The sequence below is a fragment of the Mya arenaria genome, chromosome 4 (assembly GCF_026914265.1).
Source record: "Mya arenaria isolate MELC-2E11 chromosome 4, ASM2691426v1".
NCBI classification, from domain to species: domain Eukaryota; kingdom Metazoa; phylum Mollusca; class Bivalvia; order Myida; family Myidae; genus Mya; species Mya arenaria.
Window position 1 is genome coordinate 9,129,080 of NC_069125.1, and position 15,462 is coordinate 9,144,541.

At 35.3% G+C, this 15,462-nt stretch overlaps 2 protein-coding genes across 2 annotated transcripts; both read left to right on the plus strand.

Moving 5' to 3' along the window:
- Positions 1-1,532: 1,532 nt before the first annotated feature.
- LOC128232814 (uncharacterized) lies at positions 1,533-6,845 on the plus strand. Its single transcript, XM_052946561.1, has 5 exons — positions 1,533-1,691; positions 2,240-2,413; positions 2,583-2,705; positions 3,853-3,970; positions 6,464-6,845. The coding sequence occupies exons 1-5, from the start codon at positions 1,610-1,612 to the stop codon at positions 6,714-6,716; spliced, it is 750 nt and encodes a 249-aa protein (XP_052802521.1). The 5' UTR covers positions 1,533-1,609; the 3' UTR covers positions 6,717-6,845.
- A 4,327-nt stretch (positions 6,846-11,172) lies between these two features.
- Positions 11,173-15,077, plus strand: LOC128229898 (uncharacterized). The gene is made up of 3 exons (XM_052941799.1): positions 11,173-11,220; positions 13,337-13,446; positions 14,727-15,077. Exons 1-3 carry the CDS (start codon positions 11,173-11,175, stop codon positions 14,950-14,952), a joined length of 384 nt encoding a protein of 127 aa, XP_052797759.1. The 3' UTR covers positions 14,953-15,077.
- The last annotated feature ends 385 nt before the right edge of the window (positions 15,078-15,462 follow it).

Genomic DNA, 15,462 nt, shown 5'->3' on the forward strand with positions numbered 1-15,462 from the left:
GATAAATATGCTTACATGTACACATACAGCTGTGTCCGAACAAACAACATCGTGCCAACGTGGTTCCAAATACCAAAAGGGGCGAGGCAAGGTCAGTGTTTGAGATATTTTATTATTTCATCTACATAAATAATTTAAATAGAAAAACTCGAATGCCATGGCAGTGATCTTAAAATACATGACGCTGCTTGTCCTACAGTAGCGGGCAACATGATGCTCTCGCTAACACCGAAAGGCCTTCAATTGATGATGGATGTTTGTTCTGAAAACTCGAAAATGGATCGGTATGAATTCAGTCAAAATAAATGTACAGTTATTGTATTAATGATAAACAGAGTGACTACAAAAGGTGCGAAAGGCAATGGTCAATTTGTAACGCAGAAGTAACGGAATCCATACCCTACAAAATACCTTTGAGTACTTACAAATACATAAAACGACATTTAGTTAATCGGTCGCCTCACGTAGTAAAAGATGACGTCGCATGTATTTGAGCTTAATTGATTATGGCTTAAATGACAAGCCAATGCATCCGCTTGCTATAGAAAACTTTACCCTAGCACTGTGATTTCGATGATCTTATAGGTCACTCCATAGCTCGCTTCCGTAGAGGGCCTACGGATGCGAGTTATGGAGTGACCTACAAGATCATCATATATTGGCAGTTAAACAAGCACACAAAATATGTGTGAATCATATGCAAAATATGCCAGGATATGTACATGAAAAATGATAGCTTTAAGTTTTACTTATAAGAAACATATATAGACAAAATAAAATTATTATTTTTCGGACAATTATGCCGTACTGACCACACAAAACGATAAAAAAAACATACTGTAAAAACGACTATGCAAATTGCAAGAGAACCAAGTGGAGTATTTTAAAACTCGTGTGATAATACATATGCTGAAATATGTTTTATTACAATTATTCTGTATCTAGGGTTTCTGTAAGGGTAAAAAGGGTGGAGAATTAATTACAAAATGGTTTCTATGGCAGCAACATCCGGATACTTTACCGTTGTGCATATGTTTTGTATTTCATTTTCTTTTTAATATTACAGAAATTCGCTGTTATAGTGATAGCGATAAAGGTTTTGGTGTAACAAGGTTCTTATTAAGTTGTATAAAGTATTTCATTATGTTTTCTATTTTCTATATTTGAATATTTAATTCTGGACAACTGATTATTTGGATTATCGAAAAATCAGAATCAGAAGAAGGAAAGGAGCAGCTATTGTTAAGTGCTTGGTGTTTGACCATGTGGTGTTTGAAAATAAGGAAGAAATAATGTAAGCGAATAAAAAAAACATCAACAGATAAACTTTATGAGCAATAATTTCATATTTCTCATTTGCAACGGTAGTATACGAAACTACGCATTGATAAAGGCTCATGTAATGTGAAATAACAAGGACGATCGCTGACAGTAAAACATAGTTGACCTCATATGCCGTATGTTGACTCTAATGGTCTTATCAAATGTTCCCTATTACATGATTTGTTTTTACTGCATTCCGAGGTTGCATTATCGTGCCATATTTGATATATGTCTTCATTGAAACAAAGTCCGTAAAGGCCTTACTTTGCGTACATAACTCATCGTCATGGGACGGACCTTCTTTATACCGGTGCTTTGCATATTGTTTCGATGCGTTTTTACATTGTCATCATCGGAGGCTCCAGCAGGTAGGGACTTTAATAACACCCACATAACACGAATACCGCAACACACTCGTGATTTAGTTTTAATTACACTTCCAACATCACTTGAAATAAGAGAATATATTTACATGATTTTTGCTCAGATGAAGCATTAGGTATGTATTGTATGAACTTACAATCACAATGCATTTAAACAAGTTTAAGATAGTCAAAGGTCATAACATGAGGAGAGAGCTGTTTGTATAGAGCAATGCATGATGTTCAGCTCGATTAACTGATTTTGTAAATTGAAATGGTTCTCTCTAATAAAAGTCCCTGTTCCAGGAATCTTAATTTTGATGATTAGAATATTAATGACATTATTATATATCGATCGCTTATGACCTTTTTCATTTGCTTCGAGATAGTTGGTAGTATAAGTTGTGCAAATTTGTTCGAATTATTTTTTGAAGCAATTGAAACTATTTCGACATACCATTAAATAGGGATACTTTTCAACCAACTGTTTAATTAATTGCTACATTTACGCGCTTAATCATTAAGGTTCATTTCCATTCATTAAACATTTTTAGACTACCCGCTTGAAATACCAGTCCCGTGGCCTTCGGGAACCTACGGACTTATCAAAGCCCGTTCGGGATGTCCTGGCGACCAAGTCAACTGGCAATCGGGTTGGAGATATCAGGATACCGAGGATCATGGCACGAGTAACAGATATAGTGACTATATCACGTACTATCTGGCAGGTAAGGCGTTCTCTTCATATTGATCAGAACACTTGTAAAACAGCTGTAATATTTGTTGTGTAATAAATTGATGTTGCATTGCGTATATTAATTATAACTTTATCTATTAAAGTACATTCAATTCCATAATCAGTCTTAAAGTATTGTATTGAAGAAGCAAATATTTCAGGTGACTTTGGATCAAACATCAGAACAGAATTCTGCATCAAGACTCGCAGTACCACGTCAGATATCCTGAGTAGATGGCCAGAGGGCTCATACTGTATTCTGAAATACATAACTTGCCCGAATGGTAGGTAGTCGACTCGATAATATTTTAAATAATATCAAACAAATTTGATGATATGCAGAATTGTGATATGACTTGAATCGAATTTAATTTTATTATTTTAAATTTTACTCACGGAAGGAATAACAGGGTTTGAAATTGTATCCACTGAAGAAAAATATGAGAAATTGAGTAAGACCACAATGCGATTAATAGAATGGTTGATTTTTTCAACGCATCAATGGTCTTAATTTGAAGGAAGCCATTGACAGTAATACATAGATTATACAAACTACACTAAATAGCGCAAGTTGTATTTCGTAACCTTTATATTATTTGCGATCGATCATCAACATGTGAATGTTACTATTCAGAATAGTTAGCATGGAATTGTTATAACTTTACATACTATAAATTATCGTATCACCTCTACGAGGCTGTTATTAACTAGTATATCGAATGATTGACTTTCCAAATGATTTATTATTGGTTGTAATGCGATGTATAATTTGGTTTGGAAAGTGGTCAAAGGTTACTTGTTAATTCGAGGTCTTACAGAGTGCGATAGTCCTTAATTTAAATATTTTTAATTTTTTGACTACTGGGGCCATGATAACGAACAGACTCAAGTCCGAGTCTAGACTCAAATACGGATATGCACTTTAATGATATCAAAACAAATATTGTTTTCCTTTCGTTTTTACGAAAATAAGGATTTGAAATTTAGGAATTTGAAAAAATAATAAAATTCATCAATTTACAACATCAATACTCGACTAAAAGTTCAGTTACAATGGAATGAGGATTAGCAGTTTTGCCTCTTCAGTCTGAACTCAGACTTACGACTGTGCATAATCATGGCATCAAGGCCTGTCAGACCTGTTTGCGGTGCTCTAGCTACTAAATTCAAATGTCAATATCTGACCCTATACAACGCGAACGAGCCCAATTTCACGGTAACATTTACGAGTACATGCAACAAATGCATTTTTAGGAGAACCGCAAACGTAGAAAGTATTAGAAATCATCGTGGATATAACAAATACCGAGTTAAGTTCGTGTTCCTATCAACGAATTTTTAGAAGTCTTGAGAAAAAATTGTAAAGAGTTATGTTAAGTAGAAACTTTCGGATAAAAAATAAGCTGAATAAATGTCACCTTTGAAACTCAGATTTCCAGGAGGGGTATATTTACTGGGACGACGAGGATCACGGAAATGCTAACGATAAGTGGGGCGTCATGCCAGATGGGAATTATGGTGCAAACACTCGCATCGACTACTGCTGCAGGTACGCCATTCACGTTTTGCAGATTGCATCAAAATAAAGGAACAGTTAAAAAGCCCTTTTTTACGATGTTTTAGAAATGTTTGGTAAATCGCAGAATGATGGTGTCAGAGACACGTTCATATGTACACATTACAAATCGTAAACAGTAGCTACTTTACCGTGAATACATGAATTAAAATATTGTCTTTTTATTTTTTTACAAACTGTTTTTTTTTCTCGCAACACATTTGGCAGTTACAATGATCGTTATTTTCTTAATAATGGTGCATCAAAAGTATAATATACTCACTGTTTGAAACAGTATACAATTTTTGACATTTGACCGTTTGATTGTAAAAACATAAACACAAACAGTCCTGAGCAGACACCATTTCTAATAAAACGTCATAAAGTTCTTGGCGCTGTTCAAATGAGACCTTATTTCTTGGATTGACTGTTGAGTGCTACTGACGTAAGAAGTCATTTTTTTGTTGTTGTAAACAAAACCGTTCTTTTTTTAATTTATTTGCTGAAGAAGAGTTCCAGTTGGCTCTTGAATATAAAAATGGTTTTTATAAATATAATTCTGCTCATATATACACAGTATCTTTCAACGCAATGCTGCCTTGATAAATTTGAACTTGATGTGTATCCGGACAGTACTGTCTTCGGACTCAACGCAGTTTCTTTTTGTTCTCCTTGTTGTATAACATTTGGTCAGCTGACATTCTATGAACACTTTATAAAATCGTATCATATTACATCTAGAAGAAACTACACATGTAATCTGACTCTCAGTTGTTGCGATTCCAAATGGATAAGGACCACGTTACTTCTCTCTGGAGACATTCATCCATGTCCGGACCTGTTCCAAACTTTGATGCTTTTTTCTCAGTATTCGCAGTTTAAGTAAAGAGGGCTTCACTTCATTTACCTTAATATTAGAAGTTTGCTTCTTAAAATTGATGAAGTTCGTTTGATTGCCAAGCACGAAAACGCTGCCTTCATTGGCTTGTCTGAAACGTAGTTCGACGACATTGTTTTCAACTCAGACATTTCGATAAACAATTACTTCATTCATCGTTAAGACAGGAATCGCCATGTTAGGGGCGTGATCATTTAAATTAGAAGTGACATGGCAATCAATACCCGGGAGGACCTAAACCACGAGGAGCTGGAAGCAACTTTTGTAGACATTATTCTGCCAAAGATTAAGCCTATATTATGTGGTGTTATGTACCGGCCGCCTAAACAGACAAACTTTTATGAAGTTTTAGATTCAGTGTTTTTATCTTGTCGAAATTCAATGTTTATGAAACAATACTTTTAGGTGATTTTAAAATCAATGTATATCCACAAGTAAATGCCGTTTGGTCAGAGCTTTGAGGCCATTTTGTGGCCTATTCAGTCTTTCACAGCTGATAAATGATAACACAAGAATTTCATCTGTATCATCTACAGTCATTGATCTGATTTTAGTATCTGACCCCCAAAGTATTTCTCACAGTGGTTGTCTAAGTGACTATTTTATAATCTATTGCACTAGAAAAGTGACACGTGATTTTATAGGAAAACACAATTCTGTAGAAATTAGATCTTTAAAGAGTTACAAGAAGGAAGCATTTCAACAAAGTCTCATTGGCACTGATTGGAATGATGTTTTACTAAGTGAATATGCAAATATTGCTTGGAATAATTCTACAACCATTTGTTTGTCAATTTTGAGTTACATTGCTCCTGTGAAATAGGTCCGTATTAAACAACGAACATAAGCTTTGGTTGATAATGAAGTTCAGTGTATTTAGGGCAGGTATTAAGCATTTAAAAAAAAACAAACAGATGAAAACTTATGCACATTTAGAAAATTGAGAAATAAGGCTCAGACTTGAATTGCAAACGCTAAAATGAATTATTTTAAGAATACCCTTGAAAACAACAAAATGACTCAAAGTCTTTGTGGAATAGCCTTTAAATATTAATGATGCAATTTGCTTTAATGAATTGAAAGTTGCAGAAAAATTTAATCCATTTAACACGTCCGTTACTGCTAAACTCGGCGGCTTATTTGTCACTGCTCTAGGAATAATTTATGGGACGTGTCTTTTTTTTCAGATATAAAGTTACGTTCATGCCCTAGCACTCCCCTCCGATTTAATTGTCCAAGGTTGCTTTTTATTTCTATAAGGGTAAATAAAATCAAAAGAATTACGCCTTTAATACAGCCTTTCGGATAAGAAATTGTTAAAACATCCCTGGGGGAGTACCTCTACCCCTGGGAGGGGCGATCATCAAATGTTTTTGCCCCTTAGTTATGGCCCCGCTTACGTCAAATGCTGGATCAGACCCAGTTCATGTGCATTATATGACTAACTTACCCAGCCCGGTATTTTGTTCAAATTGAATGTTAGATTGCACAAGCAATTTGGTCAGCATCTCGGGTAAAATACAAAATCTACAAAGGAAGCTTATACCTTTCCTTTTAAATATAATGGATCCTTTCTATCATCTTTACAGAAACGACTCGCTGCATAACGAGGCAATTTCGCTACCGACGGACCGGCCGTTCGTTCTGATGCGCTTCGGAGGCACATGCCAGTTGGTCGAAGGAATGGACGCGCGTGACTTACACATTCGTTGGGATGACGACGACACGGACAACAACGACTCAGCCGACGGAATGCATCCGGACGATACGGACGCAAATCAAAATCACGAGTTGCATTTCTGTTACTACCAGTCATCGGGTCACGGGTTTATCATAGGATAATTTTTGACACAGTTGGCATTTGACCCGCAGGATGTTTGTCAACGTTCGGAACTTAATTGGATGACCGCATGTTTCCTGTTTACATTTTGATAAACAAAATACCCTAAACTCAATAAAGTCTGACTGTTGTTTTTTCTTTTTATTTTTGTTATGAATGCTTCAGGATTGAATAAATTAATATAACATATTATGTGCTTTGTCAAAGTTCGGATCTTGATTGGATGACCGCATGTTTCCTGTAAACATTTTGATAAACAAATTACCTTTAAATTCAATAAAGTCTGACTGTTTTTACTTTGTTATGAATGCTTCCGAATTGGATAAATTAATATAACATATTATGTAATAGTGCTTATTAGTACGTAACACTATAGCATATCGAGTTTTAGTAGATAGAAGTCCAAACCTCTCGAAAGGTACCATTCTCAAACCAATGCTCAGTATTAGCACAAGTGAAAACCTGGTATTGTACTAAGCACGGTGTGCTCCCACTTTCCCAACAGCTAATTTTTCTATAGAAATTGAGGTTTGGGCGTGGGAGATGTAATGTCTGTTGTAGCAGTTTAGCTGATAATTGGCGAAAATTGATATACTGTGCTGAAAAAGTTTCGTTTCTAAAAGTGGTTCTTAGTAGTTCCTAGCCGCACCAATATATATATAATAATTTTTATTATGTATTTGTACTAGGGCTTAGTTGAATTTCAACATCCAATACATTTTCGTATTGAAACGAGGCGAAAGAAGCTAAGCCCTTTACCTGCCCTATTTTGGCGGGATTCTCCGCATGGTCTGATTGTGAGACGTCGGATGTGTTGCTTGGTCTACAGCCATTCACTTGGCCAATCTTGGCCAGTCTGTCACAATAAATTAGAGTAAGACGTCTTGTACTTGAATGTATTTAAGATGGAACATAATTTGTATATAAACAACAACTGTGAATGACAGGAAACAAACGACCATGATTGTTCATAATATAACATATCGTTCAATTGATATGACGCTTTCATCGGATTAAATTTAACCTCAATAACTAACTTTTTGGTTGGATTAAAACATTATTTATTTAAGGTAGTAATACATTAATCATTGAAACTGATGATTAAAGTAGAATGTAATTAAAAGTGAATTTAAATAATATTATAATGATGCTAACAAAAGCATAGATGTTAGATTTCTTGCATTTTTTTCTCAACGGTTATTTATGTGTCTAGCAAATCACTCATTGGTTTTGGATGCTTATAGCAAGGCTGTTCATGTGCTATTTATAAATATTTCTACTCCAAATAATAATTGCAGTGACGAAAATAATGAATTTGTAAATATTGGAAAAGAGAACTATATTACATTGCAACACTGAAAAGTTTCGATAAAACATATTTAAGCATTTTGGATTGAAAGAAATGCACATGGCAACTTTGTCAACGCCCTCTACAGTGTCATGATGCGGTCTTTCCCTTTGGACGAGGTATTGTACAACTTTTAAATCCACCATGCATGATGTTTTAGTAGAAACCTAGAAAATAGCACGAGTGTTAACACTCATACGCAGGCAAGAAAGAAACATTATTTGAGAGGAATTAATTCCAATAGAAATGTTATTTCGAAAACGGATGATTTTCCAATAAAACAAGTAGATCAATAAGAACGGACCTTGGATCGGAAATGATGCTACCCTGTGTCTTATCTAAGCCAGGGCTGTGGACGTTATTAGGGGACAAGGGACAGAGAACTCTTACAGGACCATTGATCAAAGTTGGTAAACAGTCTTATATGTTTTCGCATAGATGAAATTTCAGCTATATACATGTAAAATTGAAATGAAATTGACGCACTTTATAACTTAATTAAGAGATAAATATCATAAAAAGGAAATTTCTTAAAGAAACATAAGGCATTCTCGATATCAAATATAATAAAACGTACGTTTAAGACCTTTTCTCGGTAGTAGAACATGGAAATGGAAAGTCTGCGTTTAAGGAATAAGGACTACATTCCTTGGCATTAAGGAAAGGGACACATGGAGAATTGTTCAAATACAAACGGCATAAATTTAATAATCAAAAAATGTAACCGCCTCATTAGTGACAGCATCATTCTTGCTCTTTGCAGGTTCCGCTAATTTAAAGGATTCTGGTGGTTTCTTCATCGTTATCTATAAAGCATGTGGTGAAAATAAGTTAAACGTAATAATTGTCCTTTCCGAATACTCGTTCATCTGAGATTTAGTCCCCGGAAGAAGAAAATACATATTATAAAGGGGGACGGATAATGTTGCAATGTTATATGTCTCCAGCTTCCCAAGAGATAGGTTTGGGTGACTTCCTCATCTAGCGGTAAACGATGCAAAATATGTTTCCATAAAATAGTCTTTTGGGAGACCATTCGAAATTCTTTACCTGTATTGTTCCCCTGTCCGCCATTATTATATCCTTTCCTCTCCACAGGGCACCGCACCGCATGGAACGTAAAGTCAATGTTGTTTGACTGCTGCCTTTAACCCGGACATTATATCCGCCATAGCTGATGAACCAATCTGTATGATTTTGTAGCAAATATGATATCGATATATACATAGTTTTAAACTTGCCGAATTACCGGGTCTTCTTCTATAGCGCTCGAATTCTTGGGTCGCCATGTAGATTATTGGGACATATGTAGATAATTGGGACAGGGACCCAAAAGTGGCTAGACCCAACAACATTGTGTGGTTTTATCCATTCCTTTTATATAACTGATTCAGTTAAACTTGAATCTTAAAACTTGATATTTGGGTCCAAAAATGTTGCGAATATTCATTTACCGTAAATTTTAAACATTTTCGGACCCAATTATCATGTTTTAAGATTCAAGTTTAACTATATATATGCAAAACACTATAACAGATAACCAAATATGTATTATCAAAACTGTTCTGGGTTTCGGCAAGGATACAAATGGCAAAACCTTAATTACCAGATGATTCCTATGGCAGCAACATCCGGATATGTTACTGTTATATATATTGTTTGTTTATTACATGAATAAAATTCACAATGTTTTGTTTTGGTGTAACTAGATCTTACTATAGTTTTCAAAAATATTTCATCATTGTTATTTCTTCTATTTGTATATTTGAGTTTTAAATTCTGGATATCTGATTCTTCAGATTCTCGAAATTAATCCGAAGTATAAAAGGAGCAGCTATTGTTCATTGAATTGTGTTTGACCCGCTAACCTTATACGAAAGACTTTCATCGGACTCTGTTAATGTAGTAAGAGATTTGCGGTGTTCAAATCCCTTTGCTGTCGAAAGGGTGGTTAATACGCAAAAATTGGATAATGAGAAAGAAATATCATAAACGAAAAAGGTGTTTCACGGGATACAGTTTACCTAATTCCATATATCCTTACTCGATTTGATAGTTTACGTATCTGCGCACTGATTAAGGCTTTTTTATGTCAAATAACAAGGACCATTGTTGAAAGTAAAACGTAGATGAATATTAGGCAATATGTATACTCTTTTTATCTTATCTAACATTAATGTTTGCAGTGTAACGCTGCGCTATCGAACCCCATTTGATAAATGACTCGCCTGTATTTATCTTATCAAACGACCCCTATTAAATATTTTTTAGGTTGCGCTATCGTACCACAATTGATATAGCCTTCATTTGTACCAAGTCCTTTAAATTATTACTTTGCGTGAAACCTGACAGACATGAGGTCGACTTTTCTTTTACCGAAAATTTGGATACTGTTTCTAGGTTGTTGTATATTGCCATCAGCCGAGCTAACAGCAGGTAGGGAATTTTATAAGCCAGAACTAATATCACTTATACAGCAACGCAGTTGTGATTTAGTTTAGATGGTTAAGATAAAGCGTTGGATGTATCTAGTATAACAATTATAATGTGTTTGAATAATTTCAAAATAGACCAAAGGTCATAATATGAGGATAGAGCTGTTTGTATAGAGCAATGGATGAGGTTCCGGCCGATTAACTGCTTTAGTACAATAAAATGGTTCTCTCTAATAAAAGTTCCTGTTCCAGGAATCTTAACCATTGATTATTAGAACTAGACGAACTAAATTATAGATCGAACGTTTCTTAACATTAAGCGTAAATCTAATCAATCACATGAAAAAAAAATCATTTCGACCATGTTGGACGTTGTTTTTTTGTGTGTTTTTTTCGAGTCAATTTGCAGTACTTAATGTGATTTTTAAGCAAATTAAACTATGTCGCCATACCAGTACAAAGGGATAGGTGACAACCCACTGTTTAACTAATTGATACATCCATGCGCTTGATCATTTAGGTACATTTCCATTCATTAAACATTTTTAGACGATCCAAGTAAAATTTCAGTGCCGTGGCCTTCGGGCACCTACGGACTTATCAAAACCCGTTTGGGATGTCCTGGCAATCAAGGCGACTGGCAGTCAGGCTGGAGATATCAGGATACCGAGGATAATGATCAGGCGAACAGCTTCAGTGACAACATCGAATTTTATCTGGCAGGTAAGGGGTTCTCTTCATATTGGTCAGAAAACTTGAAAAACAGCTGTAATATTTTTTTCTGTAATAAATTGATGTTGTATATTAATTCAAACTTTCTCTATTAAAAAACATTCATTTTATTATCATTCTTAAATTATTGTATATTCAGGTGAATTTGGAGTCAACATCAAAACAGAATTCTGCATCAAGACTAGGGACAGTTTTACGCCAATTATGCCTATATGGCCAGATGGCTCATACTGTATTCTGAAATACAGTGCTTGCCTTTATGGTAGGTATTAAACTAATATATATTTGTAATACAATAGGTTAAAAGGCAGTATTTTGTTAAATTGTGAATCATTTCATTTTATTTTTAAATTTTATTCAGGGAATGAATAACAAGGTTTGAAATTGTTTCCAATGAAGAACAAAAGTAGAAAACAAGAAATTGGGTTAGAGCACAATGGGGCATTAACTTTAACGGAATCGTCGTTATTTCTACGCATCAATGGCCTTAGTTTCACGGAAACGATTAACTGAAATACATGCATTATACAAACTACACTTAATCAAACAAGTGTTTCGTAACCTTTATATAATCTGTTATCGTTCATTAACTTGTGAACATTGCTATTTAGAATAGTAAGTATGGAGTTTTTATTGCCTAACATAATTTTAAAGTAATCGTATCACCGCTATGAAACCGCTTTCTCATAAGCATATCATATGATTCAGTTTTCATATATCATTCTTTTTTGTCTTGGTTGTAATGCGATGTTTAGCTTGGGTTGAAAGGTGATCAGAGGTATCAGGGGCGGTTCCAGGATTTTGGGTTAGGGGGGGGGGGCGTAACTTTTAATCACTCTAAAGGTTGCACTAGCAGATCCAGGGGCATACCTATAGTTCTAATATCATAACGAGGTTTCTATTAGGACGACTAAGTGGCTTATATAATTTGTATATTTTCGTTAAGCGGAAAAAACGAGGGAAGATACATGTATAATTGTGAACCCATGTTCAGATACTTTTACTATTCAACATATTCTAAGTGCATAGCTATCTATGTGTATCTATTCGCACAATGGATCTATCAGTAGCATGCGCCTAGGATATTTCCTGGCGTAGATGTTCACAATTTCCTCAATATCCAATTTTATGTTTGTATGGGTTTTACGGCGCATCAACATGATCATGTTATATAGTGCCGAATTATTACAGTAAGGGAAGGCGGGAACGTTTAAATTGCGTGCACTCTGTGTTGTGTACGAGTACATCTCAAAAGGCAATGTTGTATAAAGATACGCGAGCGAAGAAAAAATAGGAAAATATAGTATATTTTATTGTTTCCATACCAAAGAACATGTAAGCTCCGGGAATTTTAGGGGGGCGTGCGCCGGGTGCGCCCCCCCCCCCCCCCTGGATCCGCTAGTGGGTATCTTTTATAATTTTCAGTCTTACAGAGACTGAGGCCAGAAGTCCTGAATTTAAACATAGTTTTAAACGTGTGACTACTGGGCTTGTCCATCGGTGCGGTGCTCTAGTTGTTAAATCAAACAGTTTCTTTGCTTCTATTAGTATTTTAGCCCAAAAGCCTATAAGCTTTGTCGCCGAATTTATAAACGCCCTTGAGTTTGAAGGGTTTGGTGTGAATTATTTTCAAACTTTATAATAATTGATTTATTTTACCTACATATAAAAACAAACTCCAAGCAGCAACTAGCAAGCAGATATTAATTAAAAAGGAATTTCTAGTCTAAGATAAGTGTGACTAAGGCTTACGGCATACTATAGCATTTTATGTTGACATATTTCTCCAAATATGTGAACAATAGAGCTCTTATTTCAACTTGTGATGATGTTGTTTCATTGTTACAAGTGTAGTGTATTTCACACGGTTATGTTTTACGATGTCTGACCCTTAAACATGCATGTGCATCACGTATTTTTCTAGGAATACCATCAATGTAGATAGTTATAGAAATCATCGCAGTTATAGTGAATACCAAGTTAAGTTCGTGTGCCTATCGATGAGTTTAAGAAGCCTTGATTAGAAAAAAAATATCTAGTTAAGAGTTACATTAAGTAAAAACTTTCGGACTGAATAAATTGCCACTTTTTAAACTTAGATTTCCAGGATGGGTATATTTACTGGGACGATGAAGATACCGAGAACCGTAACGATAAATGGGGCATTCTGCCAGATGGGATTTATAACGGAAACACTCGCATCAGTTACTGCTGCAGGTACGCTGTTTACGTTTCACACTATACTTCAAATGCATATATCAGTTGAAATGCTTCTTTCACGAGTTCTTATTATGTTTGGTACAACGCGGATTTATGGAGTCAGAGACACGCACATGTGAACAAATCTCACATAACACATATCATAACAGTGACTTCATAACCGTCTTCGAACCTATGAAACAAAATATAGACTTATTATTCGTACAAACTTGTTTTTCGCAAGAAATATTGCATTCACAGTGATCAACCTTTCTTTCTATTTGATGTTTTTTTTCAGTAATGGCGTATCATAAAAATGGCAAACTCACTGCTGAAAACAGTATAAATATAATGCTTCTGACATTTTAGACCGTTTTTAAACAACAACACACATAGTGCTGAGCAGAAAACCCAAAGAAGCCATTCTAATATCACGTCAACAAGTTATTTTGGGGCTATTCAAATGCGACTTTATCCTTCTTTAAAGCACGTTATGATAATATAAATGTTTGTTTTATTTTACATAGTAATATTTTATTTCAATGAGTGAGCGCCAAAAGTAATATTTCACGAGATGTTATGAACATTTATCCTCTATGTATAACATATATGTGATTCTTATACGCCAATATAACAAAACAGATCAATGGCTGCTTCACCAGACATAGTAGATAATAAAGAGAAATCGCCAAGAGCAGCCATCATGGAAATAAAATAAAAAAGCTGAACGTAAACTGCTAAGCATTACCTATGCCAGAAGTATGTTATTCCAATTAAGCTGTAAAAATAAATAACGCTTTAGGTACGGTCTATATTGATGAACCGGTTATTAAGAGACCCGGGTTCGATCCGCGCTTCGGTGGCTATTTTTTCTCAGAGAATGTACTAGATATAATTCCTGGGAGGTGTCTCTGATAATATATTACGGATATAATTATATTGTTACGTTCGCGTACTAGCGGAATCGGGGGAGAGGGGGGGGGGCAGAATCTCCAAGCCTTTATTCAAACACTTTAAAAAAAATATAATACGGCTATCAGGGAGGGGCGCTAGTAAACTACGCCCCTAACTACGCCCCCTTTAACGTCAAATCTTGGATCCGTCCCTGTTCATGAGCGTTAAAGCGACTACCTAACCAAAGCTCGATATGATATTCCTTTTAAATGTCAAGTTGCACGTACAGTTTTTACATTCGCATATGATTTGTTTAACATCTCGGGTAAAATACAAAATCTATCACGGAAGCCAAAACCTATTCTTTTAAATATAGATAATGATCCTTTTTATCATATTAACAGAAACGATGGGCCGAGTAGCACGGCAATTCTGTTACCGACAGACAGTCCGTTCGTCCTGATGCGCTTCGGAGGCACATGCCAGTCGGTGCAAGGAATGAGCGTGCGGGACTTGTACATTCGCTGGGATGACGAGGATGAGGACAACTCCGATTCAGCCGTCGGAATGCATCCAGACGACACTGGCCCTTATAATAATCACGAGTTGCATTTCTGTTACTACAACTAATGGGGTCACGGGTTTATCATAGGATAATACTTGACATAGTTGGCATTTGACTCACAGGGTGTTTGTGAAAGACCAAAACCTGATTGTATGACCGCATGTATCCTCTTCACATTTTGATTAACAAAATACCCTTAAAATCAATAAACTTTGATTGTTAATTCTTTGTTATGAATGCTTCAGAATTTAATAAATTAATATTGCATATAATGTTTTAGTTCGTAACACTATAGCATATTGAGTTTTAGAACACGTAGTCAGACATATGTATCAGAAGATGCACCTTTCGAAAAGTACCATTCTCAACCCGTTATGATCAGTATCAGTAACATGAAAACCTTGTCCTTTGCTATGCTCCCCTGTAAAGAGAACTATATTTATTTTGTATTTGCATTACGTCTAAGTTAAACGTCGGCATCCAAAACCTCCTAACCATTTATGACCAATAAAACTCACAACATAATACAAAGTATAAAATCTTACACCCCTGATTTGTCCATAATACAATAGAAA